Source organism: Zootoca vivipara, chromosome 11 (assembly GCF_965207765.1).
Source record: "Zootoca vivipara chromosome 11, rZooViv2.hap1.1, whole genome shotgun sequence".
Taxonomy (NCBI): domain Eukaryota; kingdom Metazoa; phylum Chordata; class Lepidosauria; order Squamata; family Lacertidae; genus Zootoca; species Zootoca vivipara.
In genome coordinates this window covers 14,584,880-14,612,732 of record NC_142594.1, presented here as the reverse complement: position 1 = coordinate 14,612,732, position 27,853 = coordinate 14,584,880, and the positions used below count along the sequence as shown (strand labels likewise).

Genomic DNA, 27,853 nt, shown 5'->3' with positions numbered 1-27,853 from the left:
TCATATTCCAAATGAAGTGTTAAATTTTATTTGAATTAGTTTATTGATGATGCACAAAAGAACAACAGTTGATCCATCTCTTTCCAACAAAAACTAGTAAATCCTCTCGAGGTTAATTTGCAAAATTGCATTAAACTAAAAAGTTTGGGTGATCAATATAAATTAAGTGCCCATGTTGAGTATCACCATTCCAACTCTTCAAGCAGCCTTTTGCATTACAAATGATTAAGTGGACACTTTCAATTTTACAGAATTACACTGACTTTTAAACAAAATTCAGAATTCGATATTTCTGAATGCCACATTGTACTGTGAACAGCAGTCTTATATTGTGTGATAATTTTCCATCTGTACAGTTCCCTTTTACAAAGTTGGGCAACACAAAAGACATCAACTGCTTGTCCTTCTCTGAACGTGTTCAGCTCCCTAGTCCCAGTCACAGAAGGAAGAGGCAGAGGCAAGTTTAAATTATCCCAAAAAATCGAATAAATGGCTATATTTGGTGTCTTCAAGATGTTTCACCTTCTGTGGGGGATGTAGGTGTTGTTGGAGAGGCCAGATCTGGTTTTCGTGACATTCTGTCCAGTTCAGCTTGAACATCCGTTAAGACAGGCTTCTGGCCTATACATAAAGGAGGGCACATAACATAAGATTTTAAGCTAAATGTTTTTCACAAGTAGCACACACAAAGACAGGCCAAAACTAAGGTGAAACACAACACAACAGGTTCAGTCCCACTGCGGGAGATCATGTAATTCCAACATTAATTACTACAGTACTCTACATTCAAGGCTCTTGCTACCATTAGCTAGATTGTCTTAGGATAAGTTTGATAGGAAAGTATATTTGCTTACAAGTCTGCAAAACAAGTGTCACAATCAAATGGATCTACACCAACACATGAGAAAAGAGCAGTTTGGGGGGGTATAATCCCCCACATTTAGCCACCATGTATGCAGACACAGTGTACCTACAATATATGTGAACAGCCATATGTTCTCTGTGTGTGTCATCTGCTCATACAGGTAGAATGCCATGAATGCAGGACAGAATCTGAGCTAAACAATGATGTGACATTCATGGCTTTTACCTCTGGATCTGCTTCAACTTCTGTACTTAAAGGCCCCTAAGCTCGATCCTCATAGCATACAGAAAGGACAGTAAGGAAGACCAATATATCCCATATACCGTGTTTCCCCTTTTTTAATACGTAGTCAGAAAGTAAGCCATGGCAGGGTTTTTAACCATTTGAGAGCTATAAGACATACCCCGAAAATAAGCCATACTTCCGCACCAGCTAGCAGGACCCAGCATGCCGGCCGCGACAGGAGGAGGAAGCCTGCCGGGTCGGGTCAGTGCCCGGAAGCGGCGGTGGCTGCTTTAGTGCCAATAAAGCGTGCAGCAGTGCCGCACGGAGCACCAGCCAGCAGGACCCAGCTCCTGCAATGCCGGCCGCGGCAGGAGGAGGAAGCCTGTGGGGTCGGGTGGGTGCCCAGAAGCGGTGGCGGCTGCAGCGCTGACAAAGCGTGAAGCAGCGCCGCACGAAGCACCAAGGGCACGAGCGGCAGGAGGAAAGAGAGAGAGGCTCGTTACTTGCGGCACTTTAAGAGAAGCAGCCAGAACCGATCTCCATATTCCGAGCCTCCCTTTTGCGCGTGCGGGCATGTTAAAGCCCCGATCACTTCACTCCCCACTTCTTCCTCGCCATCCCTCCCTTTCACGCATTGCCTTGACCCCGCAGCCCCCCTCCCTGGCCATCTTCCCCTAAGTGCAGCGCTGCTTCGTGAGCGCTGCAGCCGCACGCTCTCTGTGTGTGCTGCAGCCGCACGCTCTCTGTGTGTGCGCGTGTCTCTTTCTTTCTCTCCCTGTGCGTCCGTCTCTGTGTGTGTGTGTGTGTGTGTGTGCGCGCGCGCGTCTCTCTCTCTCCCCCCCCGTGCGTCTCTGTGTGTGTGTGTTTGTGCGCGTCTCTTTCTTTCTCTCCCCGTGCATCCGTCTCTCTCTGTGTGTGTGTTTGTGCGCGTCTCTTTCTTTCTCTCCCCCGTGCGTCCGTCTCTCTCTGTGTGTGTGTTTGTGCGCGTCTCTTTCTTTCTCTCCCCGTGCATCCGTCTCTCTCTGTGTGTGTGTTTGTGCGCGTCTCTTTCTTTCTCTCCCCGTGCATCCGTCTCTCTCTGTGTGTGTGTTTGTGCGCGTCTCTTTCTTTCTCTCCCCCGTGCGTCCGTCTCTCTCTGTGTGTGTGTGCGCGCGTCTCTTTCTCTCTCTCCCCCGTGCGTCTCTGTGTGTGTGTGTGTGTGTGCGCGCGTCTCTTTCTTTCTCTCCCTGTGCGTGTCTCTCTCTCAGTGTGTGTGTGTGTGTGTGTGTGTGTGTGTGTGTTTGCGCGCGCGCGCGTCTCCCCCCCCCACAGAGAAAAGGTTCCGCTTCGGCTCGTCATTCAGCCGCGCGCGCGCGCCAGGGGCATGGGCCCAAGCCTCGTCCCCCTCGCGCTTCCCTCACAAGCATCTCAGAGCGGGACGGGTCACGGCCTCCCTCCTCATTCCTCGGCCGGCGTGAGAGAGCCCGGGGAGCAGAAGGATCCCAGGTTTAACCCCCAGGTACCCCCAAGTTTGAAATTCTGGAGAGCTGCTGCCAGCCTGGTTGACAGCAAAACCTGGATAGCACAGTAGGCTAGAGTGTGGTGTTTATAATGTGCGCGGAAGAGAGCACCGAGTGTCCTGAGCCAGTGGGACCCAGTTGTACCAGCACTTAAAAAAAAAGACACCCCCTGAAAATAAGCCACCGTGTGTTTTTTTGAGGAAAAAAAGTTATAAGACGGTGTCTTAAAAAAGGGGAAACACGGTATATGATATGCAAGTAAAACTTTAGAGTTGGTGAAAGGTCCAGGTTTTTACACTGGTAAACCCAATGTTTTTCCTGGCTACCCATTATGTGCCTTGTGCGTATCTCAGTGCCATAAGTCTATCCAGGGGTTACATGATGCTCAGGTTATGTATTCCAAACCCTGATGCAATACGAGACAGTTTCCCACCCCACCCCAAGTTCTCTAGCAACCACAGAGGACTCAAGAAAGGTGTGGGTTCAGAGATTGCTAAGGCAAACATTCGTGAATTATTTCCCTTAGGTATATAATCAACTTGCTCCTTGATCAAACAAGGGCTATCTGCACACAGATATCATTACAAAGGGGTCACACATGCAAAGGAGGGATAATGTACAAAGCTCTTTTTTTTAAAAAAAGCATACGCATTTCGTATGCAGGACTGCTCACATAGTGATCCTTCTTTATCAGGTTCACACACACACATCCACAATGGTTTTGACAGGATCCATCATTTGTTTTGAGAAATGACAAAACTCAATCCAGTCCTGCACACCCACCCACCCTCCAATAGCTGAGTGAGACTGTCAAAGGGGAACAGCACCATCTATCTTGGGAATTCAGAGACAGTTAGTACACAGAATACCACACAATCCAATATGCACAGGAATGTATGGATCCTAACCAGCACATAACATTATAAGGTGAGATCAGATAAATAACAGTAATATTTTAAATGATTTTTTTATGTCATACATTTGGCAGTACTGTATAAATACTCTTGCTTCAGCAAAAAACTGCATCCAGCTTGGAGTGTCCATTCTATGTAATACCAAAATGTTTTATTTACTGTTCTTACCTGACTTTTTTGCAGATGGTGGCAAGTTGCTGCCACCCCCACCTCCAGGACTCCCTACTCCTCCGGGACTACCAACACTACCAGGTCCACCAGGTGAGCCAGTTTTCTTACTCAGCAAACTGTTGAAAAAGTTAGCCAGTACTCCTTCGCTTGTGGCTCCAGCTGAAAAGAAGTTACCCCCCCCAGATATTTTGATAATGCATATTAATTGTATCTGAACTCTTAAAACATGAAATGGCAATATTAAACACACATGGTTGGATTCAGATGTAAATCAACTTCTGTTACATTTATTTCAGTGGGATCCAAATACTAATCATAATAGGAGTTTGGATTTGATATCCCACCTTTCACTCCCCTTAAGGAGTCTCAAAGTGGCTAACAATCTCCTTTCTCCCCCACAACAAACACTCTGTGAGGTGAGTGGGGCTGAGAGACTTCAAAGAAGTGTGGCTAGCCCAAGGTAACCCATAAACATAGCTGCCAAGTTATCCCTTTTTTAAAGGGATTTTCCCTTATGCTGAATAGGCTTCCTCGCGAGAAAAGGGAAAACTTGGCAGCTATGCATAAATAAAACTGATTATCTTGTCTCACGTTTTTAGGGGACTCCAGTTCAATTAACCTAGTCTGGATCTAACCCACTGAGGAAGTCAACTATATCAAAGTGATTACCTTGCATGCTGAACATAAATGTCAACATCCCGGAGTACATTAGAAACAGTGAGTCACTGCCTAATTACCAGAACAGTTTTTCTTCAACAGACCACATTCCTAGTGTTTACTTAACAGATCAAGTTATTTCTCGCAAGGTCTTAAATTCATTCAGTTCCATTCAATTCACAAGAACGCTTCCTATTTTAAAAAAGAAATCCTCATCTAAAAATTACAGCAAATTTAATCCGATTAAAGTATAAGTAATTGCTTCCCTTAGTTTGAAATTTAAAAGTTATCAATACTCAATAGAGTAAAATTATTTTAGAAAGGGGGAAGTATGCAACACTTTTGCTACTGACTATGATGTCAATGTTTAGAATATTTAGGTTGCAAAACTATTATTATGTTTTACCTTTCATACTAGGATCTATTTTTTTGGATCCAGCAGGGATGGTTGTAACACTGGCAACATTGGAAGTAACCGATCTGTTTGGTGTCCTAGGGGATCCTCCAGGGACTCTTGGTGAGGTATCCTACATAGAATTAGAAAATACAGTGAAGTACTTAGACTGAAATACTGAGTTGTCAGTTCCATTTTGAGAGGGACATTTCCAAGTTATGAGAAATTCATAGCAAATATATATATATATATATATATATATATATATATATATATATATATAGCGCAGTTATATAGATTATGTAGTCTATAAAAGCAACTACAAAAATACAGTGGCCATGCCACTGCCACAAACACCCCCGTTTTATCAGATGAAGGGCATTACAGAAAAGCCAGGCACAGCCTATGGCAGGCTTTTAAGAAACATCTTCTAGGCTAGGGAAATATGTAATAATTTCTATTGGAAAAGAAACAACCCCCAAATTTACTTCATGGTGTTCACATTTAGAAATTGGCCAAGTTTTGAAATGCACACTTAACAAACAAAACAATTTTGACTGGCACTGTAGTCCATGTCCCCAGAGAGTAATTTGAAAAATCTACACATTATATGTTTTGAGATCTCCCCCCCCCCCCCACAAAACACACTTAATACAAAAAGCTATAAAGGCACTGAACTGTACCCAACAAAGTCATACAAACATGCTGACTTCGTTGGATACAACCCATTATCAGCCCAACTTTGTACATATCTGAGAAGTAAGTTCCATTTTGTTCATTGGAGCTTGTTGTCAGGTAAGTAGGTACAGGACTGAAGCCTAATAGCAGCAAGCAAGCTTTCAGCTACCGTACATAAATCAGAGTTACTAATGTATTAAATACTTCACCCAAAATGAGCTCCAAAATTGGATCCAAATAAATGTACTGCTAAGTTATTAATATTTAAGTATTTACTACTAACCACTGGTCTTCCAGCTGCAGTAGGTGGCTGTTTTGCTAACAGAGACTGAAAAACAAAATGAAAGAGAAATTTTGGAACAAGAAGTTGTTGGCAAATTCCAACACAAATTTAATTTTAGTTTAAATGAAATGTAGATTAAATGAATATGTACCTGTTGCTTCATAAGAAATACTTGATCATCTTCTGCTACTATCTCTTTCTCGTGTACAAACTGCAATGGGGGGGGGGAGCCATTAAGAGATGTGCAACTAAGTAATTTTAAAAATAGCACTATCACAAATATTTACTGGAACAAGTGGATGAAAAGCTCATGAAGATGCCCAATGCAGCAGCCCATTCATTCAAAGCCTTGTACAGCTTGGACCCAGTCTGGGCGTGTCTCTACCCATGTGAATAATACATTTTTCTAGAGATCTGCTAGGGAAGCCTTGCTCTTATCCTTTATTGGGACATTATAAAACACTGTTGAGTCAGGATAGGTCTCCACCTCACAATGATGATTTACAGCTTTGTTACAGCTGTTGAGATCCTTATCAAGCTCTTCCATTCAGCTTGATTACTAAAGAGATCTCCTATGTTCAGGATATTACATCTGAATATGCAACACCACCACAAATAGGGTTCACAGGGCATATGCACTGTCCCTGCCTCCAATATCCCTGTCCCATATTGAGTGGGAAGGCTGAAGGGGATTTCAAAACACATTCAGCAGAATGCACTTAAGAGACCTCTGTGATCAAACCTGTGTTTTCATGATTCCTGATCATAGGGAGGCTTCTAAGCATGTTCAACAAAATGCACTTAGAAGCCCCTTTCAGACCTCCTTATTCAAGGCAGGAAAGTCAGGTATTGGGCAGGTGGGGCTTGCACATGCAGCCTCACACCCCCTACTTGTTTTCTCTTCAAACACAATGTCTGAATGTGGACAGTGAATACCAGCTGATGGAGACAAATGAAGGTGAACTATTGCTTTTATTCCTGCTGAGCTTCCCTGGAAAATGGCTGGCTATTGTATAAAAAAAGATGGAACACACGGACTGCTGATTTGATCAGCAGGACTGTTCTTATCTGTAATTCAAGATCTTTGGACTGAGGCTCATTACAATATATTATTAGGCAATGGCATTTTGCCTGCTTTATTGTGTGCAGGTTTTTTTTAGCTGGCACAACTCCTTAAAAACTGTATCTTTGTTGTTATGTAGTGTAAAGGCACATAATAAATGACACTAATTTATTTGACAACCCTTATTACACATTTAGATCAGCTATGTAGACTAAATTAATATAGAGATGGCCAATTTATAGTTGAAAAGAAGTTACGATGCTGTTATCAGTGATAAGCTTCCTTGAGTTGTTGTCACTGCACTGAGCAATCAGTGTTACGAATTCCTGCCACCCCACTGACCACTAACAAGGCAATGTGTTAAATTAAAGGTATTTCTTCTAAACACAGGAAACAGTTACCTTTCTGACCGGAGGCTTTGTTATTATATCTTCAAAATTGTCGTCTGCTTTTAAAGTCTGAAAGTTCTCATGTAATATTCCTATCTTCTTTTCATTGTCCCATCCTGCAGGACTGAAAGCAAATACAGTGTCACATCTTGAATTTCAGTTGTTCAAGGTTTGGTTCACCTTCTGTCCAATGCCATCCTATACAAAGAACCCTGTTTCTTAAGGCAGAGCAGGAATTTTATTTTTCATTTTAAGTCCAAGATGGATGCTCACCATGAGGTTAAAAAATCCCCCCCTGAAACATAGGGTTTCTTTTCTTTTTGCAACCCCCACCCAAAATATAATAATAAAGCACTTTAGTTTGGAATTGGAAGTCCTTAACACTAAATATAGCACAGCAGAGAGGAAAAAGATAAAACAGTAGTGTCATATTTCCTCTTCCGCCTCCTGAAATTTTACCATACCATTGAACTACAAACATTGTTACAATGCTCTTATTTCAGACAGGCTTGGTTCCTGAACAGGAGCGCTCTTATTAGGGGTTAGGGATACAATGAAACACTTACATTTTTTTAATAATGCAAGACACCCAATAACTAAGTAACTTACATAAATACTGCATCTTTTTCCACAACAGCAGCAGATATATTGAAGGGGAATCCATATAATTTCTGGACAATAAATTTATACACGTAATCAATATTCTTATTTTCCTTTACTGAAGTGTAAATAAGTGCTGCACCATCTGAGTTATTTGTTAAAGAAAATGCGAATGCATTTTCCTGCTTGGCAGTGGCAAGAAACTATTCACGATACTTTCAATACTTCTGTAATATTCATCCAGTGACAAAGTGTTATAACATTAAGTGTGTGATAACATACTTAAAAATATCTGTGTATATTACCTCCTCTTGTGAAACATGCATCAGAGTATAGAAGCCAAACATTGACACAGAAACTGTTAGGGGAAAGCAGGTTTGCCCAAACTCTCAAGCGGAAGAGAAATTTCATTTCATCAACCATTTCTGTTAAAAGACAAATTGGGTGCCTTCCTAACTTTTGTACTGTTTTCCTACACAAGCCGCACTTCCATGTAGGTATGAAGGCTTCGCACCTACACTACAGTAGCGGTGGGAACTACTGGCAGCCCCCAGTCTTCTTCTGGGCCCTAAAGCCTCTCCACATCTGACCCACCAAAGGCCCACCTTGTCTTCAAAGCCCAGCCCCAAAAGGAGAGGTGAGGGAAGGAATTTTCTTGACATTGCTGGTTTTGTGATGTTCTACTACCGTGTTTCCCCCTTTTTAAGGCGTAGTCATAAAATAAGCCATAGCAGCATTTCTAAGCATTTGAGAAATATAAACCGTACCCCGAAAATAAGCCATAGTGATAGGCGCTGTGCGGAAGAGATCACTGAGCTCCCTGAGTCAGCAGCAGCAACGCCGGCCGCAGCAGTGTTTGCTGAGTCCTTTCTTGCTTTTGGGACTTGGTTACTGTGCTGGCTTGGGATGGTGTGTGTGCAATTGCTGTTGCTGCTTCGTGTTTTTCAGCTGGATTCTCTGGGTTCTAAGCACTTTCCCCCGTTTGTTTGTGAAGCAGCACTCGGCTGCAGCCCCTGCCTCTCCCGACGGCTGCATGAATGCGAGGCTGGAGTTGATCGCTATCTCCTTTTCCATTTCTTTTGTCTTTGAGCACCCGGCCCCGCCCCCTCTCCCCTTCGTGGAATGAAGAACAGAGTTTTAGCAGCATTTCCTCATTATAAAAAAAAGGTCAGGAACTTTTACTTTAACCTCAAAAATGGGATATTTCCTCTCTCTAAAAACAACTCTGACCTGAACACCAATAAAACGGGGGTAGATCACCTCCAGTTTATAAATCCGCAAGTAGATCGCAGTCTCTTGGAAGTTGGGCTCTATACTTTGGCTGATTGCAAGCCTTTGCATCTTTAAAAAACAAAAACCATGCGCTTCTCAGTCTTAATTTTCCTTTAATTCATCCCCCTATACCCTCCTCCAACCATTGCCTCCTTCCATTCCTTACCCCCCTCCCTCTCTCCCCACTTCCCTCACTCCTGTGCGATCTCATTTAGTCATATACTTGCTTTTTCTGTTGTGTTGTCTATTTTATATTTAATATTATTACCCTTTATGATGTTATTTTTCCCCTTGCGATAATTATTTATTTTTTATCTTTAACTAACTTTCCTTTCCATATTTTTTCCATATATAACTCAACACTTTCCCATTCCTTCTTAACTCTTTGGATAGAGTGCCCCCCCCATTATTGTTGTTAATTTTACAATTCCTGGATTTTTTATGGAACCGAACAGCTCGGGTGCTTCAGAATGTGCCTTCTGTTGCTACAGGGCTATGGGGCTTCACTATTTGACCCCCCACCCCAGGTTGGGATTTTTAAAGTAGTTCTGTGGGTCCCAGGGCACAGAATCACCCCGATCCTTTCCTTTGTCTAAACAGACCTCTTCCCCCCTGACTTTGGAAGGCTGTGCTTCAAGGGTGATACCAGGGGTTTTTTAAGACCTGCGCCTCTTAAGGATTGTTACGGTCCATAACTTCCATTGCTTTCTACAGGGTTGGGGGTTTAAAGCACTGCCACCCCCACCCCACCCTGCAGGCGCTCGGAACTGGCAGCGCCAACAACGCGCCCAGCAATGTGCAGAAGAGAGCACCGAGCATCCTGAGCCAGTGGGTCCCAGTTGTACCAGCACTTTTTTTAAAAAAAAAGACACCCCCTGAAAATAAGCCACTGTGTGTTTTTTTGAGGGAAAAAAGTTATAAGACGGTGTCTTTAAAAAGGGGAAACACGGTACATGTACTTGTCTTCTTCCCCTCCCCGTAGCTCCATGTTGACTTTTCTCATTGGGAGAAGCAAAGGACAAAGAAAGACAGTTCCCTTGAGGGTTTTCAGGTGGTTCTTAACAGACTTTTGAGATGGAGAGGGGAGGGCAGAATTGGTTGTTTGCATTTGTTTGCGTCTGATAGTCAGCTCTACCTACCTAAATGCAAGGGGTTAGTCATATTCTGAAAAATGTTCATCACCCTTGTGATGGGCAAACATGCTGCTATCTACACGGTATACAGCTTTTCCTTCACTGAAATGATATCCTTTGCATAAAGCACCCATCTTAACTAGGTACTATCCAGCTTCCCATCTCGACTTATAAGGCACATGCCTAGCTGTGTTTCTTTCCCTGAGAGTCTTGGAAGCAGAACAGGATACCAGTAATTATTGCTGTGCTTAATACTTGTAATCACCATGTTTCAGCTCTGGTGTGAATGCCAATTACTGAAGAACAGCATTTGTATGTGCTTTGTCAAAACTAACTTTGAACAATATATGGTAATTGCTATGAAACGGTAGTAACATGGTCAATCTCCAAAGAACAATAAAGCTTATTCTGCATGTCCAGGGGTTGCTTTTGCATTGTATTTCTCAAACAGCAGCTCTTCATACCACACAGATAGCCACTTTGGAAACAGACTATTAAAAATGCAGTTTCTGATATAGATTACCATACGAAGTAAAAAATTCCCCTAGGCATGGCCAGGTCCTTGGGCATCCCTGAAATAATTCTGGGCCATGGCACATAAGTGCACCACCAAATATGCTTTGCTTATCAACTCTCATAGAGCCACTGGTTCAGACAACATTATATCCAGGCTTTGTGAGCTGAGATAGGAAGTTTTTTGCCTGTATATTAAACTCCTACACTACTCTAACAAACCAATCAGGAACAAACCCTCTAGCTAACCAGTTTGCAGTTACATCCAAAATGGGATATTATGGTTGCAAGAACAAACCAAGATATTAAATACAGGTAGGTAGCCGTGTTGGTCTGACGCAGTCAAAACAAAATAAAAAAATCCTTCCAGCAGCACCTTAGAGACCAACTAAGTTTGTCATAGGTATGAGCTTTCGTGTGCATGCACACTTCTTCAGATACACTGAAACGGGTCTGGTGACTTCTGTTTCAGTGTATCTGAAGAAGTGTGCATGCACACGAAAGCTCATACCTATGACAAACTTAGTTGGTCTCTAAGGTACTGCTGGAAGGATTTCAAGATATAAAACCAATTCAAACTATACTTTAATCTAGTTTCCTAGTTTGGATGAAATTGGAAACTATGGTTGATTAGAGGTTTTTTGGTTCAGAGGGTCTGTAAAGGCCATTCATAGCTTAGTTTAGTAAACAGAGGGATGATAATCTAAACTCAGCACTTATCACTATCATTCAGATTACATGAGAGCCCAAGGCTTACAGTAACTTGATAAAAGACTACCCAACAAATCATGGGGCTTCTCAGATTATCTGAATCCAGTTGTAATTTTAATAATAAATCTACATTTTAAAGGATACATTGTAAACAAAACCGACGGATGTGCGACTGAATGAAGTCAAAGTGCTCATCTCTGTAATCGTGCTCTTTTTCCAGCAGGCTAATGGCATCACACTGTGGAGCAATAATAATAATAATAATAATAATAATAATAATAATAATGCAATTTTAATCATGATTGCACCTGTAACTTACCATCATTGCAATTACAGAACTTTCCACTGTTCATATTAGCTATGAAATATATAATCCTTGCATTTTACTACATCCAATGTGAAAAATTTCTATAGAGATATTTTAATATTTCTCTCTTTCTGGAATCCAAAGGCCAGGATCCAAAGAGCTACTTCAGCACATTCCAGGGCTACAATGCACTCAGCAGCATTTCTCATTCCTTTTTTTTAATGGCAATCTCTCACACACTGTTGCCTTGATGCTACATTAGAAACTGAAAGTCTCTTCAGGATGGCTTTAGGAATTCAGGCTTCTTGGAGCAAGTGGAACTAATTTATGGTTCTTGGGAACTTAGCTCATTAAGATTTAGAACATAAAAATTTGAAATCCAAGAGATATAAATAAAAACCTGAACCAATATTTGGCATTTGGTAAAACATGTAAAAATATTTATAGGATAAAATATATTCTAAAGAATTTGTCTAGTATGCATTTTCTTACTGCATTGGAAGATTCTCTGATATAGAGAAGACAGGTGATAAAATATATAGAATAAACAACAGACTATTGGGGGGGGGGTTCCTTCCGAACAATTCCAGCCAAGTTTTTAGTTTAAATAATAACTTAGCTGCACTCCTTGACCCACTTACTAGACTAATGGTTCTTTCAGACAACTTTACTCAAACCTCTATCATAGCTTAAAACTGCCATTTTGCTCCCAGTGCCTCTCCATAACTGCTTTACTTCAACCTCTGGCACTGTTTAAAATTATATCTAATATTAACTTTTCAATGTCCCTCCCTCCTTGCAGAACTCAAACTTCTCCCTCCTTCATTCCTCAGCTGCCTCATGTGAGAGATAAAGGATGTGGAGCCCTCAAGTATTCCAGTTTACTCAAACCTCTGCCGTTTTCCTCAGTTACTTCTATCCCTGCTTCACTCAGACTTCTGCCATTATTTTAAACCGCGGGTTTCCCCCTCTCAGTGGTCTTCTCTTCTCACTTCCATGCCATGGCCCTGCAATTGTGCAACCTGCCTTCACTTTTGTTCCCCTACCCTGCCCTGACTTCATGCAAATCTAGGATTATGATGTGGCACCACAACTCCTCCAATGGGTGCTACACAATGACATTGTTACATTTTTGTTATATGGAAAAAATGGTTAAAATAACTTTCTAATTTTTTATATAAAGGCTGCCATCCATTATACAGTCTTGCAGAATTCAGGCTATTAATTAAAATCTATACAAGGCATCTTTGTTCAGTTGCTCAAACAATGTGTTAAATATTACACTTGAGAAAGTGAAGAATACTTAAGGTGGTGGAAAACCAATGTGCAGTATTCAAAATGGTTTCATTTAATAGAGGTTTTCCCACCCTCACCCCATTTGAAAAAATATTCTGTACGCTCTGTTTTCCTTGTATAGATATGTCTTGTTACTTGAAATTAAAAATCATTTTAAAAATATTCTGATGTACAAACATAATCTGAAACATGAAACAAACCTTTGTACAAACTACTACTACAGGAATGCCTAAGTTGCATGTTAGTGTATCGGCACCCAGCGGTAAAATGACACTGTCATCTTTGTCTTCCTGTAATGAAGTATTTCTCCTCTGTGGAGAAGCTGGAAAGCCTTCCCCTGGTTCTGTGTATTCCTGAAAATCTCTTACAACTGAAATAAGAAAGAAAAAAAATGAATCAAGCAAGTACTTTGTTCCTGGGAGTCTGTATTTGTACCAAATACTTTTTATTCTATTTAGTTTTGCCAGTTTTTATATGTCAATTTATGTTTTCCTAAGTAGTCAAAGTATTATTATTAGTAGTAGTAGTAGTAGACCACCCTTCATCCAAAGACCACATGGCAGTTCACAGCATAAAAATACAAAATGAGTACACAAAATACATAATAAAAACAAAATCAAACCAATAACCCCTTCCCAAAAATACAATTAAAAGGGATAGATAGGGATAGCTGCAAAATTTAAAAATCAGTCTTTCAAAACAACAATTTTAATTCAATTAATAGTTCTAAACATTTTGAAATATACTCTACTTGTAACTAAGTTCTTTGGCACAAGTTTATACTACACAATAGACAGCAAAAGTTATGAACTAAGGCAAGCTAGTTAATAGATAAAACATATATAAATATAAGTAGATATAAGGAGGCAAACCCAAACATTTTAGGGTTTTGTTTTGTTTTTTAACCACAAGGGCAGCAGTAGTTATTTTATTTAACCCAAATTCTGTAAAGTTTATCTCAAATACAGACTGTAATAGGTTATCGAATTTACATTCTAAATGTTTCAGTGAAGACTGGTAAGTCTAGAGTATGGCATTTTAAAAAGATGCTAAGTTACCCAAAAAACAAAACTTTCAACAACACTGGAATTAACTTACTTCTGGACACTAAATTAAAGATACATACAGCAAAAAAATCCTCCCATGCAGATCTTTTAGGCATCTTAAACTCCCTCAATGCCAGCTTTATTACTAATTTGTTTGGCTTTAAGCCAATATTGTTTGTGCTGGAAATTCCAGAATTTAGATTGTATCCAAGAAAAGAAGTGACGGAAACTGTTGTTTTGTTGTTGCTGATTTGTAACCCCTTTGTCAACAACACCTATTAATTTCAGGGGATGGTATATTGATTGGTCAATGAAAAGCAGATGGTAAAAAGACAATAGAAGCATATGGAAGGGAAGACAAAATGCTTATAAGACTTCTTATAAGGCCTATTCTGTAGGATGGAGAAGACATTCAGATTCCTAACAACACATGCAAGCTTCCACTATCATACCACCACAAACTTCTTTTGGGATTAATTTAAGAAGGATTTGTTTGTTTTTTAACTTTATAGAGCCAACTTCTTCTTAGCAGCTGGAATGTTAAAAATATTTTATATTAGTTGCATACAAAATATCAAAACAGTTTGCAACAATTAAAATACAGGAAGAACACAAAAATTAAAAGAGATCGTATTTATGAAATGTGTACAGATAGTAGGGCCATATAGAAGAGCCCATATAGTAATTACAAGGAACTGACTAGTTACATTAAGAGGCTCAGTACACATTATGGACCAAAGGTACATGTCAAAGCACAAACATTATTTTATAAACCACTTCAGAAAGGTGTGATTTGGGACAAGGAGCTGGTAGGGGACAAATCACCTCTTCCTCCCTAGTATTTATCCAAGTCTGAGTAATCTTCTCTTAAAACTGTTTTGCTTTAAAATTAAAACAGGGGTGAAAAGATGAGAAACTCTCTTTTGGTGCTCTTATATGCCTATTTGTATGTAACATTTATTTAACACCCCCCCCCAAATAATTATTTCAAAGATCACTCCTTTCACTAACTTGCAACGAGGGCTATGCTAATGCAATGTGTATTTCAGATACCTGCTACATAATGCAGAATGAGTACAGCAGGGGCAAGGAACCCTCAACCATCAACAGAATTTCAGCTGGCCCTATAAATATCCTCCAAACCACCAGCTGTTGAGTAGGGAGCTGTTGTGAAGTAAAGGGGCTGTGTTGTGATGGTGTGTAAAGCTTCAAACAGCTCCTTCCTCTGCAAGAACATCAGCTGCAGAAGGGAAAACATCTTGAGAGAGAGGGAGAGAAAGACTTGGGTTTCCTACAAATACAGTGGTGCCTCGCTAGACGAAATTAAATCGTTCCATGGGTCAATTCGTGTAACGAATTTTTCGTCTAGCGAGTCCCAGTTTCCCATAGGAATGCATTGAAACTTAATCAATGCGTTCCTATAGGCTCTGGGGGACTGGCGGCGGCATGCGACGGGGCTTCGGAGAAGGTCTCCGAAGCCCCGTCCGATGCCGGCTGTGTGCGAGGCGGTTGGGGGAGAAGCTCTCTTCTCCCAGCCAGCGCCTTGCCTGACTCCCCCGACATGGAGCGCAGCTTCGGAGACCTCCGAAGTTGCGCTCCATGCCGGCTGTGTACGGCGAGAGGTGGCGGCGGGGGAAGCTTCTCCCGCCGCCTCCCGCCTGCCTTCTCCGGTGTGGGGTGCAGCTTCGGAAGCCTCTTTCGTCTAGCGAGTTTTTCATTGTGCGAGGCATTCGTAAAGCGAGGCACCACTGTATACAAAAAGTGCCCAAGTAATTTGTGATTGCATGCAATTTTTGTGATGCAAGAGCATATTGAAGTTGATGACTCTGAGCAGTTCACAGTTCAACTGTACTTTGATGTTATTTTAATTCTTGTGTTGCGACTGTGCCTTAGGTAAAGTCAAAACAGAAAAAAGCTCGCCAACACACTTTAGCAAACGTTATAAAAACAAACCTATGGAGAAAATTGAAAATGAAGCCTGAGTAAATACTAAAAATTAAATATATACTTCCATCTCCAAAAAGAAAGACTTTTGTGTGTGAATGTTATGGTGTGTTAACAATGTGTAGGTCTCATTAAAAACACTATTGTGGCTGGAATGCAGTTCCTGTCAGCTTTCCACTAGAGTAATGTGGTCCTTGGCCTGAATTTAGTTCTTCACCCCTGCGTGTACAGGGTGCACTGAATTTAGAAGGCAAAGCATTTCTATTTTCTTTTATACAATACAGGAAATTTCTATCCCAGGAAGCTGCTTAGAAGAGTATGAAAAAGGTATGAAAGCAGAACCTTCCAAAAAGTCAAAGCAAAGGTGACAGCGGTAAGCCCTCTGCTAAATAAAACTGCTCTTCTTACTAATGCACAGAACTTACTATTCTCCTTCACCATTTTCTACAAAAATAAATAAATACCCTGAACTATATGAGAAATAAAAATACTGCACTCAAAATGATTAAATTGAGTTACTATAAAATTTGTTGAGCACAGGTTTTGATATTCTGGGTGAAGAATTTGGATTCCACAGAACAGAGAACACACCCCAATGCATCCCTTCCAAGCCCATTAAACGTAAGCATTACATCTTCACAGTTCGTTTTTCCAGTTGTTGTTTATCATTTTAAGAATTGTTTATCAATTTAAGATTTGTTGTTAAACACCACTTATGTGCATTGCACTTTATACCTCCGGGTATAGGGCGGTATATAAATTCTAATAATAATAATAATAATAATAATAATAATAATAATAATAATAATAATAATAATAATGGACAATATGGCAGGGCCCTGTCTCAAGGAGCTTACAATCTAAAGGTTGGCACAGGAGACTAGACTACAAAAGAAAAAAGAAAAAAATGGGATCAATTTCAATAGATATAGCAAGCCAGTGTTGATGATTCTGCATGAGTAAGGACTTCTCTTTTATTTGTTTATCAAAAACTATACAGAGAAGCTCTCAACAGCTCCATGCATGCACAAAATGAGCTGCTGTAGCAGAATAGATGTTAGTAATATTTGCTTTCAGAAGTTTTGAGCCTACTGAATCACCCTCTCCACATGACTAACATTTTAGTGCACCCAAGTCCAGATAACATTTCAGCATTATTAAAGCTAAAAAGCCAGTAAAATTATCAGAATTAAAAAGATGTAACTAACTTTTTTGCTCTGGCACTGAATTTCACATAAAAAAGTTTTACAATGGATTTAAAAATCTTATATTGACAACAAATATTCAACTGAATCTATTATGATGTGCTAAACCATGATATTCCCAAGACAGGTTGCAAAGATAATGCTACATACATTAGATACTACAGTTATATTATAATGAGAATTCACATGGTCAAGAGAAACCTCTTATAAAACTGTTATAAAGCATAAGAGTGAATATAGTTAAATCAGCTGACAAACATGTTGGCATTACATTTCCTGTAATAGACAAACACATCACAAAAGGGTACATTTACACAAAGATGAATTCAATATTTTTTCCTAGCATCTATAAAGTGTACTCACTCTTTTGCTCCATTTCTTTCATTTCTTCAGGCGGAATTTTTAATTTGTCAATATGCTCCCTTACAACACTTGCCCATTTTTGTAAAGAGTCTAAAGCAGCCCATGGCTTAGACATGTCCACCACCAACATAATCAAAGTGTCCTTTAGAGAGATGGCTTCCAATGCAAATTTAAGTAGACCTTTATGATAGAGGTCACCATCCAGTATCCATACATTACATCGTGTCTGATCTGTAAAAAAACATAAACATGGTGTTATTAACATGTACCATAGTTTATTGTCAGTGGACAATATCCAAATGAGTTATTTTCACTCATTAAAAACAATGAACTGCTTTAAATGGCTCTTCTTGAAATATGACTACCATTGGTTATCACTCACTGCTAGTATTTAAAGGTAAAGGGGCCCCTGACCATCAGGTCCAGTCGTGTCCAACTCTGGGGTTGCGGCGCTCATCTTGCTCTATAGGCCGAGGGAGCTGGCGTTTGTCTGCAGACAGCTTCTGGGTTATGTGGCCAGCATGACAAAGCTGCTTCTGGCGAGCCAGAGCAGCGCATGGAAACGCCGTTTACCTTCCCGCCGGAGCGGTCCCTATTTATCTACTTGCACTTTGATGTGCTTTTGAACTGCTAGGTGGGCTAGTATTTATAAATATACTATTAGAATGATAATGGTTTTAGGAAACACTTCAATGAATTTGGATACCAGATAGTTCTCAAGCATGGTTATTAAATCTTTTGACTAGCAATATGCCTGGTGAGACAATCTTGATGTTGATCAGGTTTATAAAGCTTTCAGTATTCTAAGCTACACAATCTGGATTCTTATGTATATTTCAGAGCGCACACAAAAAAATTAAGAGCGTGGAGAAAGGAGGGAGAGAAGGAGAAATATAAAAGGAAAAGGCAGGAAGACTAAAGGAAAAATAGGTTGAGAAGATTTAGGATAAAAGGGGAGAAGGGAAACGGGAAGTAGAAGGTGAGAGACCAGGTCAGAGAAAAGAGGCAAAATTAAGGAAATATTACAAATTGAAGGCTTTTTTAATTTGGAAAGAAAGGCAAGTAAGGGAAAGAATATAATAGAAGTGTACAAGTGTGGAGAAAGTCAATAGACAGTTTTCCTTCCTTCCCTATCTCATAGCACTAGAGCTAGGGATCATCAAATTAAATTGAAGAACTTCCCACAATGTCTAGTTAAACGATGGAATTCGCTTTAAGGGAAGGTTATACAAATTCATGTTACAGGTAGGTAGTCGTGTTGGTCTGCTGTAGTCGAAACAAAATAAAAACTATCCTTCCAGTAGCACCTTAGAGACCAACTAAGTTTGTCATTGGTATGAGCTTTCGTGTGCATGCACACCTTGCACACAAAAGCTCATACCAATGGCAAACTTAGTTGGTCTCTAAGGTGCTACTGGAAGGATAGTTTTTATTTTGTTTCGAAAAATTCATGGACACCTAGTCCTGATGACTATGCTACTTCCTATATCAAAAGCAACAAGCCTCCAAGTGATAGTTGCTGGGGTTCACAAGCAGGTGAATGTTATGCTGTTTGTGATCTTACCATGGACATCTGGTTGGCCACTGTGAGAACAGAATGCTGGACAAAGTAGGCTTTTGGCCTGATCTAGCAGGGTCCTCTTTCAGGTCTTATTCCACTCTGGTGTTAACTCACCACCACCACCCAAAAAAACCCCCATTCATTCTCCCTGAAGTCACCCTCCCCATACCATTCATCCCTTCCCCAAATAGAAAACAAGGAAAGGCAGTGATAATAAGTTGGAGACAGAATCTGGAAGTTGCTGACTAGTGAAAATGCCATACATTTTTAAAATCTGGAATATTCCCAAGCAATGAATAATTACTCACTGTTGTTGTTATCAGAACTGGTACTTACCCTCTTTGTCTTCATCATCATGTACATTTATGTACAAATATTCCATTCCTCTTCCTTTCTTGTATCCATCAATTTCCTGAAGTTTTCCAATTAAACTAGTTTTACCTGCACCATCTTCCCCTGGAAAAAAGTTTAAAAGTGGACTTTATTAATAAGATATATGAAATTTATTTCTTGTACTATTTCCATTTCAATTTGTGAAACTTTTTTTGCTTTAGGACACTGGGCCAAAATAGTAGTCTGTAGCAAAAATTGCCATGTAGACATGGTATATGCTCACTCATGCTTCTGCCATGCGTACTGCATTATTAGCAGAAAAGCACATGAACAAGTCCTGTTGCTGCTATCTTATTTGTAATTTTAATAATTCATATGGGGACGTAAGGTGGGCCCTCTGCTGTACATGTCCTAAAGCAAAATAGGTTTCACAAATTGAAATGGAAATATTACAGGCACAGCAAGAGCCTCTCCTGCTGCGGAGAAGCGTGGCACACCCTCCACCACTGCAGGGAGGTACGGCGGGCCCCTCTGCCACCACGGGGAGGTATGGCAGGACCCTCTGTGGCCGCAGGGAGGTGTGGCAAAGCCCTCTGCTGCCACCCTCCATCGCTGTGGGGATGCACAGCAGGACCCTCTGCTGCCATAGGGAGGCCCAGCAAGACCCTCCGCCACCGCAGATATATATCATGATATAATGAGATATTGTGATATTTTGGTGGTAATATGTCTAAGAAATGACAGGCAAGTAGTCAGTTTCTGAGTAGTCAGAGAAGTCTGGCAAAGTTCCCAGAAGCTTCACTGTCATCCCCACATTTCAGATCTTTTACACATTATATATGCAAATCTTCTGTTTTCTAGGTGCTTTTCTGCATATATTTTCTATAACATTTGTAGGAATATACAACCCTTGGAAGCCACTGACTTTAACCTTTTCCAACCAACAAAAAAATCTCTATCAAGTTAGTCTGAATTGCCCAATTGGGGGTGTCACTAACCTAGAAACAGAGCAACTCTGATTTCCACAGACACTTTTGAATATATTTTATAAAGTATTCTCCACAAAATATGCAATTCCTAATGTTTTTATAACAAATTTGCACTAGTAAATTTCAAGTAATAAAGTTTTTGTATCACAAATATTGATACAATGTTTTGGGTACATAACATTTAAATAAAAACATAGTCACAAAGAATCATTTTTAAAGTTAGCTGCAAGGCATATCTGTAATTTAGGCTGCTAAACCACCATTTATTGGCCCAAGAACACATACCGGTACATTCCTGCATGTTCCCTTCTAACCCCTTGCCTCAGTTCAATACCATATTAGGAAGCATGGAATAAAATCACAGTTTCTCAGTTAAGATGTAATGGGAAACAGTGGCTTAAACAAACCAAAATGTCAGCACTGAATCTTGGAACACAAAAGAATATGCAGCCATATAATTAATTCTTGGGCAGATAAAACCATGGTTGATCAGTTTGAGATTGTTACATTTGTGCTTGCCATGAACAGATGAGTTTATTTCCAGTCTGTGCCAATTTTGCATGTGCTTATATTCATGAATCCAATCTGTCCCAAATCATCTTTGACCTGCATTTTTTAAAGTGTGCAAAAGATTGTATTTAAATTGCACTTAAATACATAATTTATTTCAATGTACATATTTCATGCTAAAATATGCATTTAGGTACTTTTTTGAGCTGAGAACTAGAGAAATGCAAACTCTGAAGGATAATTATGGTCTAATCTATTTATTAATCCAGGATGTGTGAATTGGGTCAATTCATTTAAAAATGCAAACCCAATGAAAATCTCCATCCCTACTCTGCCCTAGGCCTTAGTGTGTAAAAGAAACTGAAATATCAATGGCTATCAATGGCTACTAGCCATGATGGCTGTGCTCTGCCCCCACAGTTGGAGGCAGCATGTTTCTGAATATCAGTTGCTGGACATCAAGGGGGGGGGAGTGCTCTTGTGCTCAGGTCCCACTTGTGGGTTTCCGACAAGCATCTGTGTAAACACTGTGAGAACAGGATGTTGGACTAGGTGGATCATTGGCCCTATCCAGCAAGCTCTTCTTATGCTTTTTTATGTCTTAAGAGTTGCAGAAGATAAGCCTGCTGGTATTATGTAGTGCTTATAAGAACCTAACCTTTCATAATGTAAATAAAAAATTCAGTATAATCAGATGCTATGGGGAAAAAGAAGTCAAGATAAAATGTATTTTAGCAAAACAGGTTCAATTCTGACACATACATACTTCAAAAATAAACTTTGTGCTCTCCTATAAATACATCATCTTGTAAAAAACACCACCACCAATACAATTTGATGAGCATGAATCAAAAGAAAGAGCAATCGTAAGTGCCAGTGTAGACATAATGCTTTTCAACTTCATAAGCACAGTTAAGTGATTGGGAATGAGCCATGAAATTGCATACTCCACCACCAGATCCCTCTCTATCACTTCATTCCACTTCTCTTTATTACAGTGAAGCTTTGCACAGGCAAACTAAGCACAAGGATAGCTAGAGTTCCCTGCATAGCTGCCAAGTTATCCCTTTTTTAAAGGGATTTTCCCTTATGCTGAATAGGCTTCCTCGCGAGAAAAGGGAAAACTTGGCAGCTATGGTTCCCTGTTAATAATACAACTAGGGTAAAGTGGGACCCCTGACAAGACCCCCAAAGTGGCTTGCCTGGTGGGGTGGAGGTGTAGCAATAGCCTCCTGTGTCAGCAGAGTTGCTGCCACTTGCCAGGCCAGAGAAGGGAAGGGGCAAGATGGCAGCAAGGTTGGGCCACACTGGCCAACCTAATCCAGTACTGCCTCCAGTGCATCCACACAGCCCGAACTACACTCTTCCTTCTCCTGGTAATGACAGTGACATCGCTGCTGGGATGGTACTGCTCTGGTTGCACCCAACAAGCTCCATAGTTAATTTTGGTGCCAATAATTAACTGAGGGGTATGAATAGAAAAGAAATTGCTCCCAATACAAGAGGAGCCTTGGCTGACCAATCTTTTAAGCATGCTTGCAAATAGTGAACATTTTGACTACACCAGCCCTTGGTTAACTAAAGCAAGCAATGCTACCATCATATTACATTTTACAACTTCACTGGTCACCACATAGTCATCCATATCTAGAAAAGATCTTATTTTAAAATTTAAGATAAAAGAATGGTCAAGTAAATGGTTTAATAAAGTTAAAGGCAAGGTAAAGAACCCCTGGATAGTTAAGTCCAGGCAAAGGCAACTATGGGGAGCTGGCGTTTGTCCACAGACAGCTTTCTGGGTCATGTGGTCAGCATGACTAAACTGCTTCTGGTGCAACGGGACACCATGACGAGTACCAGAGCGCACAGAAATGTTGTGTACCTTCCTGCCACAGCAGTACCTATTTATCTACTCACAGTGATATGCTTTCGAACTGCTACGTTGGCAGTAGCTGGGACAGAGCAACAGAATCTCATCACCATCATGTGGATTCGAACTGCTGACCTTCCGATCAGCAAGCCCAAGAGGCTCAGTGGTTCAGACCACAGAGCCACCTACCTTGCATAAGTTATAAAGAAACATTAAACGGTTTAATAAAGTTATAAATTACTGAGAGTGTAAATATAAAACTTAGGATGCTCAGAACTAAATTTTAAATGAACCGACAACCCTGCTTGATCAGACCTACTTAGTCCAGCTTCCTGTTTCTTATAGTGGTCAATCACATGCCTTTAAGAAGCCCACAGGCAAGACACGAGTGTGATAGCACTCTACTGATATTGTTTATCAGTGACTGGTATTCAGCAGCATATTGACTCTGGTGGCTATATACCATCTCCTCAATCAAACTAGTACCCATTGATAGTCTTATGCCCAATGAATTTGTTTAATCCCCTTTTAAATTATGCAAGCTGGTGGACATCACTACACCTTGTGGTAGCAAATTCCATAGTCAACCATGCTCACTTTTTTCCTAGACTAAAAAGCCCCAAATGCTGTAACCTTTCCTCATAGGAGAGTTGCTCCAACACCTTGATACTTTTGGTTGTCCTTTTCTGCACCTTTTCCTGCTCTTCAATATCCTTTCTGAGGTGCAATGACTGGACTATTCTAAGTGTGGCTGTGCTACATATTTATATAAAGGCATCATAAGTAATTAGATTCCTTTATCTAATGGATAATTTGCCCTTTTCACAATTGGTAAAGGCAAGCTACTTATCATGAGCCCCCAAAATCCCTTTCCTGATAAATCACTGCCTGCCTCCCCAACATTATGGCTTTTTGCTCCAATGTGCATCGCTATACACTGAACTGCATTTTCCATTTTAATGCCCATTCACCTGGTCTGGAGATGTCCTCATGGAGTTCTTTGCTATCCCTCTTTGCTTTTACAGAATAATTCTGTAACATCAGCAAATCTGGTGACCTCACTGCTCACCCCTAATATCATATCATGTATGAACTTACTAAAAAGCACTGGTCCCAATACATATGCTTGTGGGGCTCCACTTCTTATATCTTTCCATTGGAGCACTATCCATTTACCGGTATTTCTGTTCTCTGCTTCCTATTTTTTAATCAGTTACCAGCCCATAAGATATAGCTGTGGGATGACATCATATCTTATCCAATGGTTGCTTATGCATAATTAACTCATTGAATTCATTGCCATGAGAAAAAAAACAGTTTTTTAAAAAGTTACGTTCATGGGAACATCAGTCTATCAATGGTTAGAACAAGGCATGATAGTTACAAGTGCAATATCAATATCCATCCAGTGTATTATCATGCTTTCCCACTATGTTCTTTTTGCAAATTTCCCAGAAGCACTTGACCAACCAGTGTTGAATACAAACCAGTAGAATGTCTGGATGTTTGATCTAACTCTTAAAAAAAGAGTTCATACTATGTTTTTTATGAATGAAATAATGTAAATAATCCATGCTAAATATCTGTCATTTTGATTTTAAAAAATCTCTCTGCCACAAAAAACTTGTAGTGCAAAGTAAGAGGACTATAGCATGATATTATGACTATGAAACATTATGTATTTTTATCTCTCTCTATGGCCTTGTCTACAGTCCTTTCACATTCTGTATTCTGTATTTTGCAGAACCATGTGTTTCTCTCAGTTTTTTACTTTATTATTTACCTTTATAAATTGCCCCCCTTTTGTCACATAGAACCTCAGGGCAGTGAAGACACATAACTAAACTATGAAACAATTAATTTAAACTTCATTAAACCAATGAAGTGCTCTGGAGCAGCATAAAAAAGTTATGCCCACTCACAGGTTTCCCTCAAATGCCTGTGCGAAAGTATGTGTTTCAAGTCGTTATATAAAAATCCTTGAGGGTGACAGCTTTTTCTCAATAAGAGAGTTCCACCAACAAGGATTTGCCACAGAGAAGATCCTACCTCTGTATCACCTCTCATTCCTAAGCTTTTCTAGTAAATGGAGAGGTAAATTCCTCCTTGTCTTTGTACACTGCTGTTCTGTAATATCTATTAGTACAGTACTGTAGTGTGTTTATTTACAACCAGGACTGCAAGTACGTAGAATTTCAAGTGTTACAGTATTCTCATCAATGTCACCCCCAAAGTGTGAAAACTAAGCCAGGAGTTGCTTGAAAAAGCCAGCTGGAAGGATTACCCACATGTGGGTCTACTCATAAACACTTTAAAGCAGGGGTAGGCAACCTAAGGCCCAGGGGCCAGATGCGGCCCAGTCGCCTTCTCAATCTGGCCCGTGCACAGTCCGGGAATCAGTGTGTTTTTACATGAGTAGAATGTGTGCTTTTATTTAAAATGCATCTCTGGGTTATTTGTGGGACATAGGAATTTGTTCTTTTTCTCTTCAAAATATAGTCTGGCCCACCACATGGCCTGAGGGACGGTGGACTGGCCTATGGCTGAAAAAGGTTGCTGACCCCTGCTTTAACGTTACTGTTTCAAGCAACAAGCTTATTGAGAGTACTATGTTTCAAGGGAAGCTAGTAAGAGAAGTTAACTTCTCCAACGACAAAACCCAGAACCTATTCAGGGACATCAGTCAGTACAAGATACAGATAGCACAAGACATCCCACCAAAGAAACAAAACAAAAAACCAGCTGATGCAGCAGATGTACCCTAACACACCCAATTTTCAGTTTCTCCCAAGCACCCCAATGAAAGCAACACCTCTAAGTGCCAAGAAAGAAAAAACAGAAGGAGGTGCTAACCATATCAAATGGGTGGAGCCATGAGGGTATAAGACAAGCCAGCAACAGACAGACAGGCTGATGCTGACACATAATGTGACAACAATGCCTTTGGCAGGCCTTATGCATATGGACAGAGCTCACTACCCTAGCCTGCCAGCCAACAAACAGTAGAGGCCTCTATGGATTTTGGAAGTCAGGCTTGAAGTATCACACAACATGCAGCTGTACCTTGAAACAATAAGCAGAAAAGGGATTTAAGCCCTGTGTGCATTTCCCGTTCTGCGGAAGGGAAACTGCCAGTTTCTGCACAAGGCTGGGGGTGGGTGGGAAGGCAACGGTGCGATCAATGAACCGCTGCGGATGCCCCTCCCTCCTGCACAGCTTACAAACACAACCAGGTTCACCGCCAGCAATTCGGCGCGCACACCCTCCGCCCTCATTAACAACAAGTGAAAACGATCGCAAACGGGAAACGAGACGTGCAGGCAAAAAACAAACGGAGCAGAAACAAGGCGAGGAAAAGAAAGGGCCGCTTACCCAGCAGCACGACGTTTTTCCCCGGCGGCAATTTAGACCTGGAACGAGTCGACACCTCGCTGAGGATGCAGGACCTGCAGGGGCAAACAAGAGAAACGAGGAAGGCAGTGAGGAGGGAGGAGGGAAGGTCCAGCGCGAGAGGAACAAGCTCCTGTCAAGCGGAGGCGAGGAGAAGCAGCGGGAGAAGAGGATGGGCAAGGTGGGGATTAAGGGATGGGGAAGAAATTGAGGAAATGGGAGTAGGGAAGTGGGGAGAATTAGGGGAAGATGTGGGGAGTAGGGGGAGAGATGTGGGGGGGGGATGGGATGTAGGGGGAAGATCGGAGAGAAATGGGGGTGCAGGAGAGATGAAAGAGATGGGGAGGTGAGGGAAATAGGGGGAAAGAGGGTGAGAGATGTGGGGGTGGATTGTGAGAGATGTGGGGAGAGAAGGAGGAAATGGGGAGGTAGGGGGGAAGGAAGAAGAGAGAAACCTCTCCCGCCCACCTCAGAGAGGGCGACAGGGGAGGACCCGCAACATGGCGGAGGGGGCATTACAAGGGTTTTCTTCTTCTTCCCCCGTTCACGGGACGCCCCACTTAAAAACAAACAAAAGGCGGGGTGTGAAGAGAAGGGATTCGGGAATCTGCCAGGTGCGGGAATGAGGGCGAGGCAAGCACCTTTGCCCGCAATGACTGGAGTGCAGCCGCGGGGGTGGGGTGGGGGGTATAGGAATGGAGAGGAGCTACCAGGTAGTAACGGTCCCTCTCTGAGGAGGCGAGGCGACCGGGTGTGGGTGAAGGGGCGGGGGGCGTCCTCAATATTACCAGAGATTCTGCCCGTCGTCCTCGTCGCCACCCGCTCGCGAGTCCGCGCCGCCGCCGCCGCCGCCGCTACTCGTGGCGTTGAAAGCGGCCGCAGCCCCGTAGCCTGAGGCCAGCCCCGGCGAGGAAGAGGAACCGTAGGAGCCGGCTCGCCCTCCTATCGCCGCCGCCATCTTCGCTGTACACACGCGCGCGCACACACACAGAGTCGCAAGAGCGCGCAGAGGGCAGGCGCGCGCCGCCGACGCCTTCCCTTTCTCTTCAATGAGGGAAAAAGAGGAGCTGGGCCAGGCGGCCGACACACGGCGTTGCCGAGGGACCCGGATGTAGGCGGGCCTGCGAGGCGCGAGGGAGAGGCGGCACCGCCCCCACCCCACCCCGGTTGCCTCTGCGCAGCCCACCTCCCTGACTGGGACGTTGTTGTTGTTTGTTGTTGTTGTTGACGTTGACTTGCCGTGTGACGAAACCAAAAAAAAAACCCGGAAAAGGCGCGCATGGCACGTTGGGCAGAGCTCACACAGCCGCCTCAGCGACCTGCCACACCTTTTCAGGTGTCTTCGAGCGGCTTTGCTTTTCGGACAGGTGAGGGCTAACGCCTCTTTCAAAGCATCCCCTGAAGTAGCTGCGACGGCGGGAAGCGCAGGTATCGATTACGGAGCCTGAAAATGGCCTTGAGAAGGGTTGGGCTAGATGACCCCCGGGGTTCCTTCCCTACTGTGATTCTGAGAGAGGCGCCACCAATGACCTAGCCCTGCCCTCTATGGAAACCCGCCGCCTCTGGCCTGAAAACACAGGAATCTTGGAAGCAGAGTTTTTTTTCTAAAATAAATAAAATGTTTAGGGGCACTCTCATTTTCCTACTCATATTGAAATACTGCTCCTCAATG

The 27,853-nt window shown here is 41.6% G+C and overlaps 1 protein-coding gene and 1 long non-coding RNA gene across 2 annotated transcripts; one reads left to right on the top strand and one right to left on the bottom strand.

The window, feature by feature from the left end:
* Positions 1–27,148, bottom strand: DYNC1LI1 (dynein cytoplasmic 1 light intermediate chain 1). Its single transcript, XM_035128847.3, has 13 exons — positions 26,970–27,148; positions 26,164–26,237; positions 19,426–19,545; positions 17,529–17,759; positions 13,171–13,340; positions 11,512–11,605; positions 7,748–7,883; positions 7,151–7,262; positions 5,838–5,897; positions 5,687–5,731; positions 4,738–4,858; positions 3,672–3,833; positions 1–621 (listed from the first exon to the last, which is right to left on the bottom strand). The coding sequence occupies exons 1-13, from the start codon at positions 27,137–27,139 to the stop codon at positions 509–511; spliced, it is 1,608 nt and encodes a 535-aa protein (XP_034984738.1). The 5' UTR covers positions 27,140–27,148; the 3' UTR covers positions 1–508.
* Positions 4,156–16,360, top strand: LOC148684211 (uncharacterized). The gene is made up of 2 exons (XR_015946342.1): positions 4,156–4,391; positions 16,245–16,360. It is a non-coding gene; the product is annotated as an uncharacterized LOC148684211 (long non-coding RNA).
* Positions 27,149–27,853: the final 705 nt, after the last annotated feature.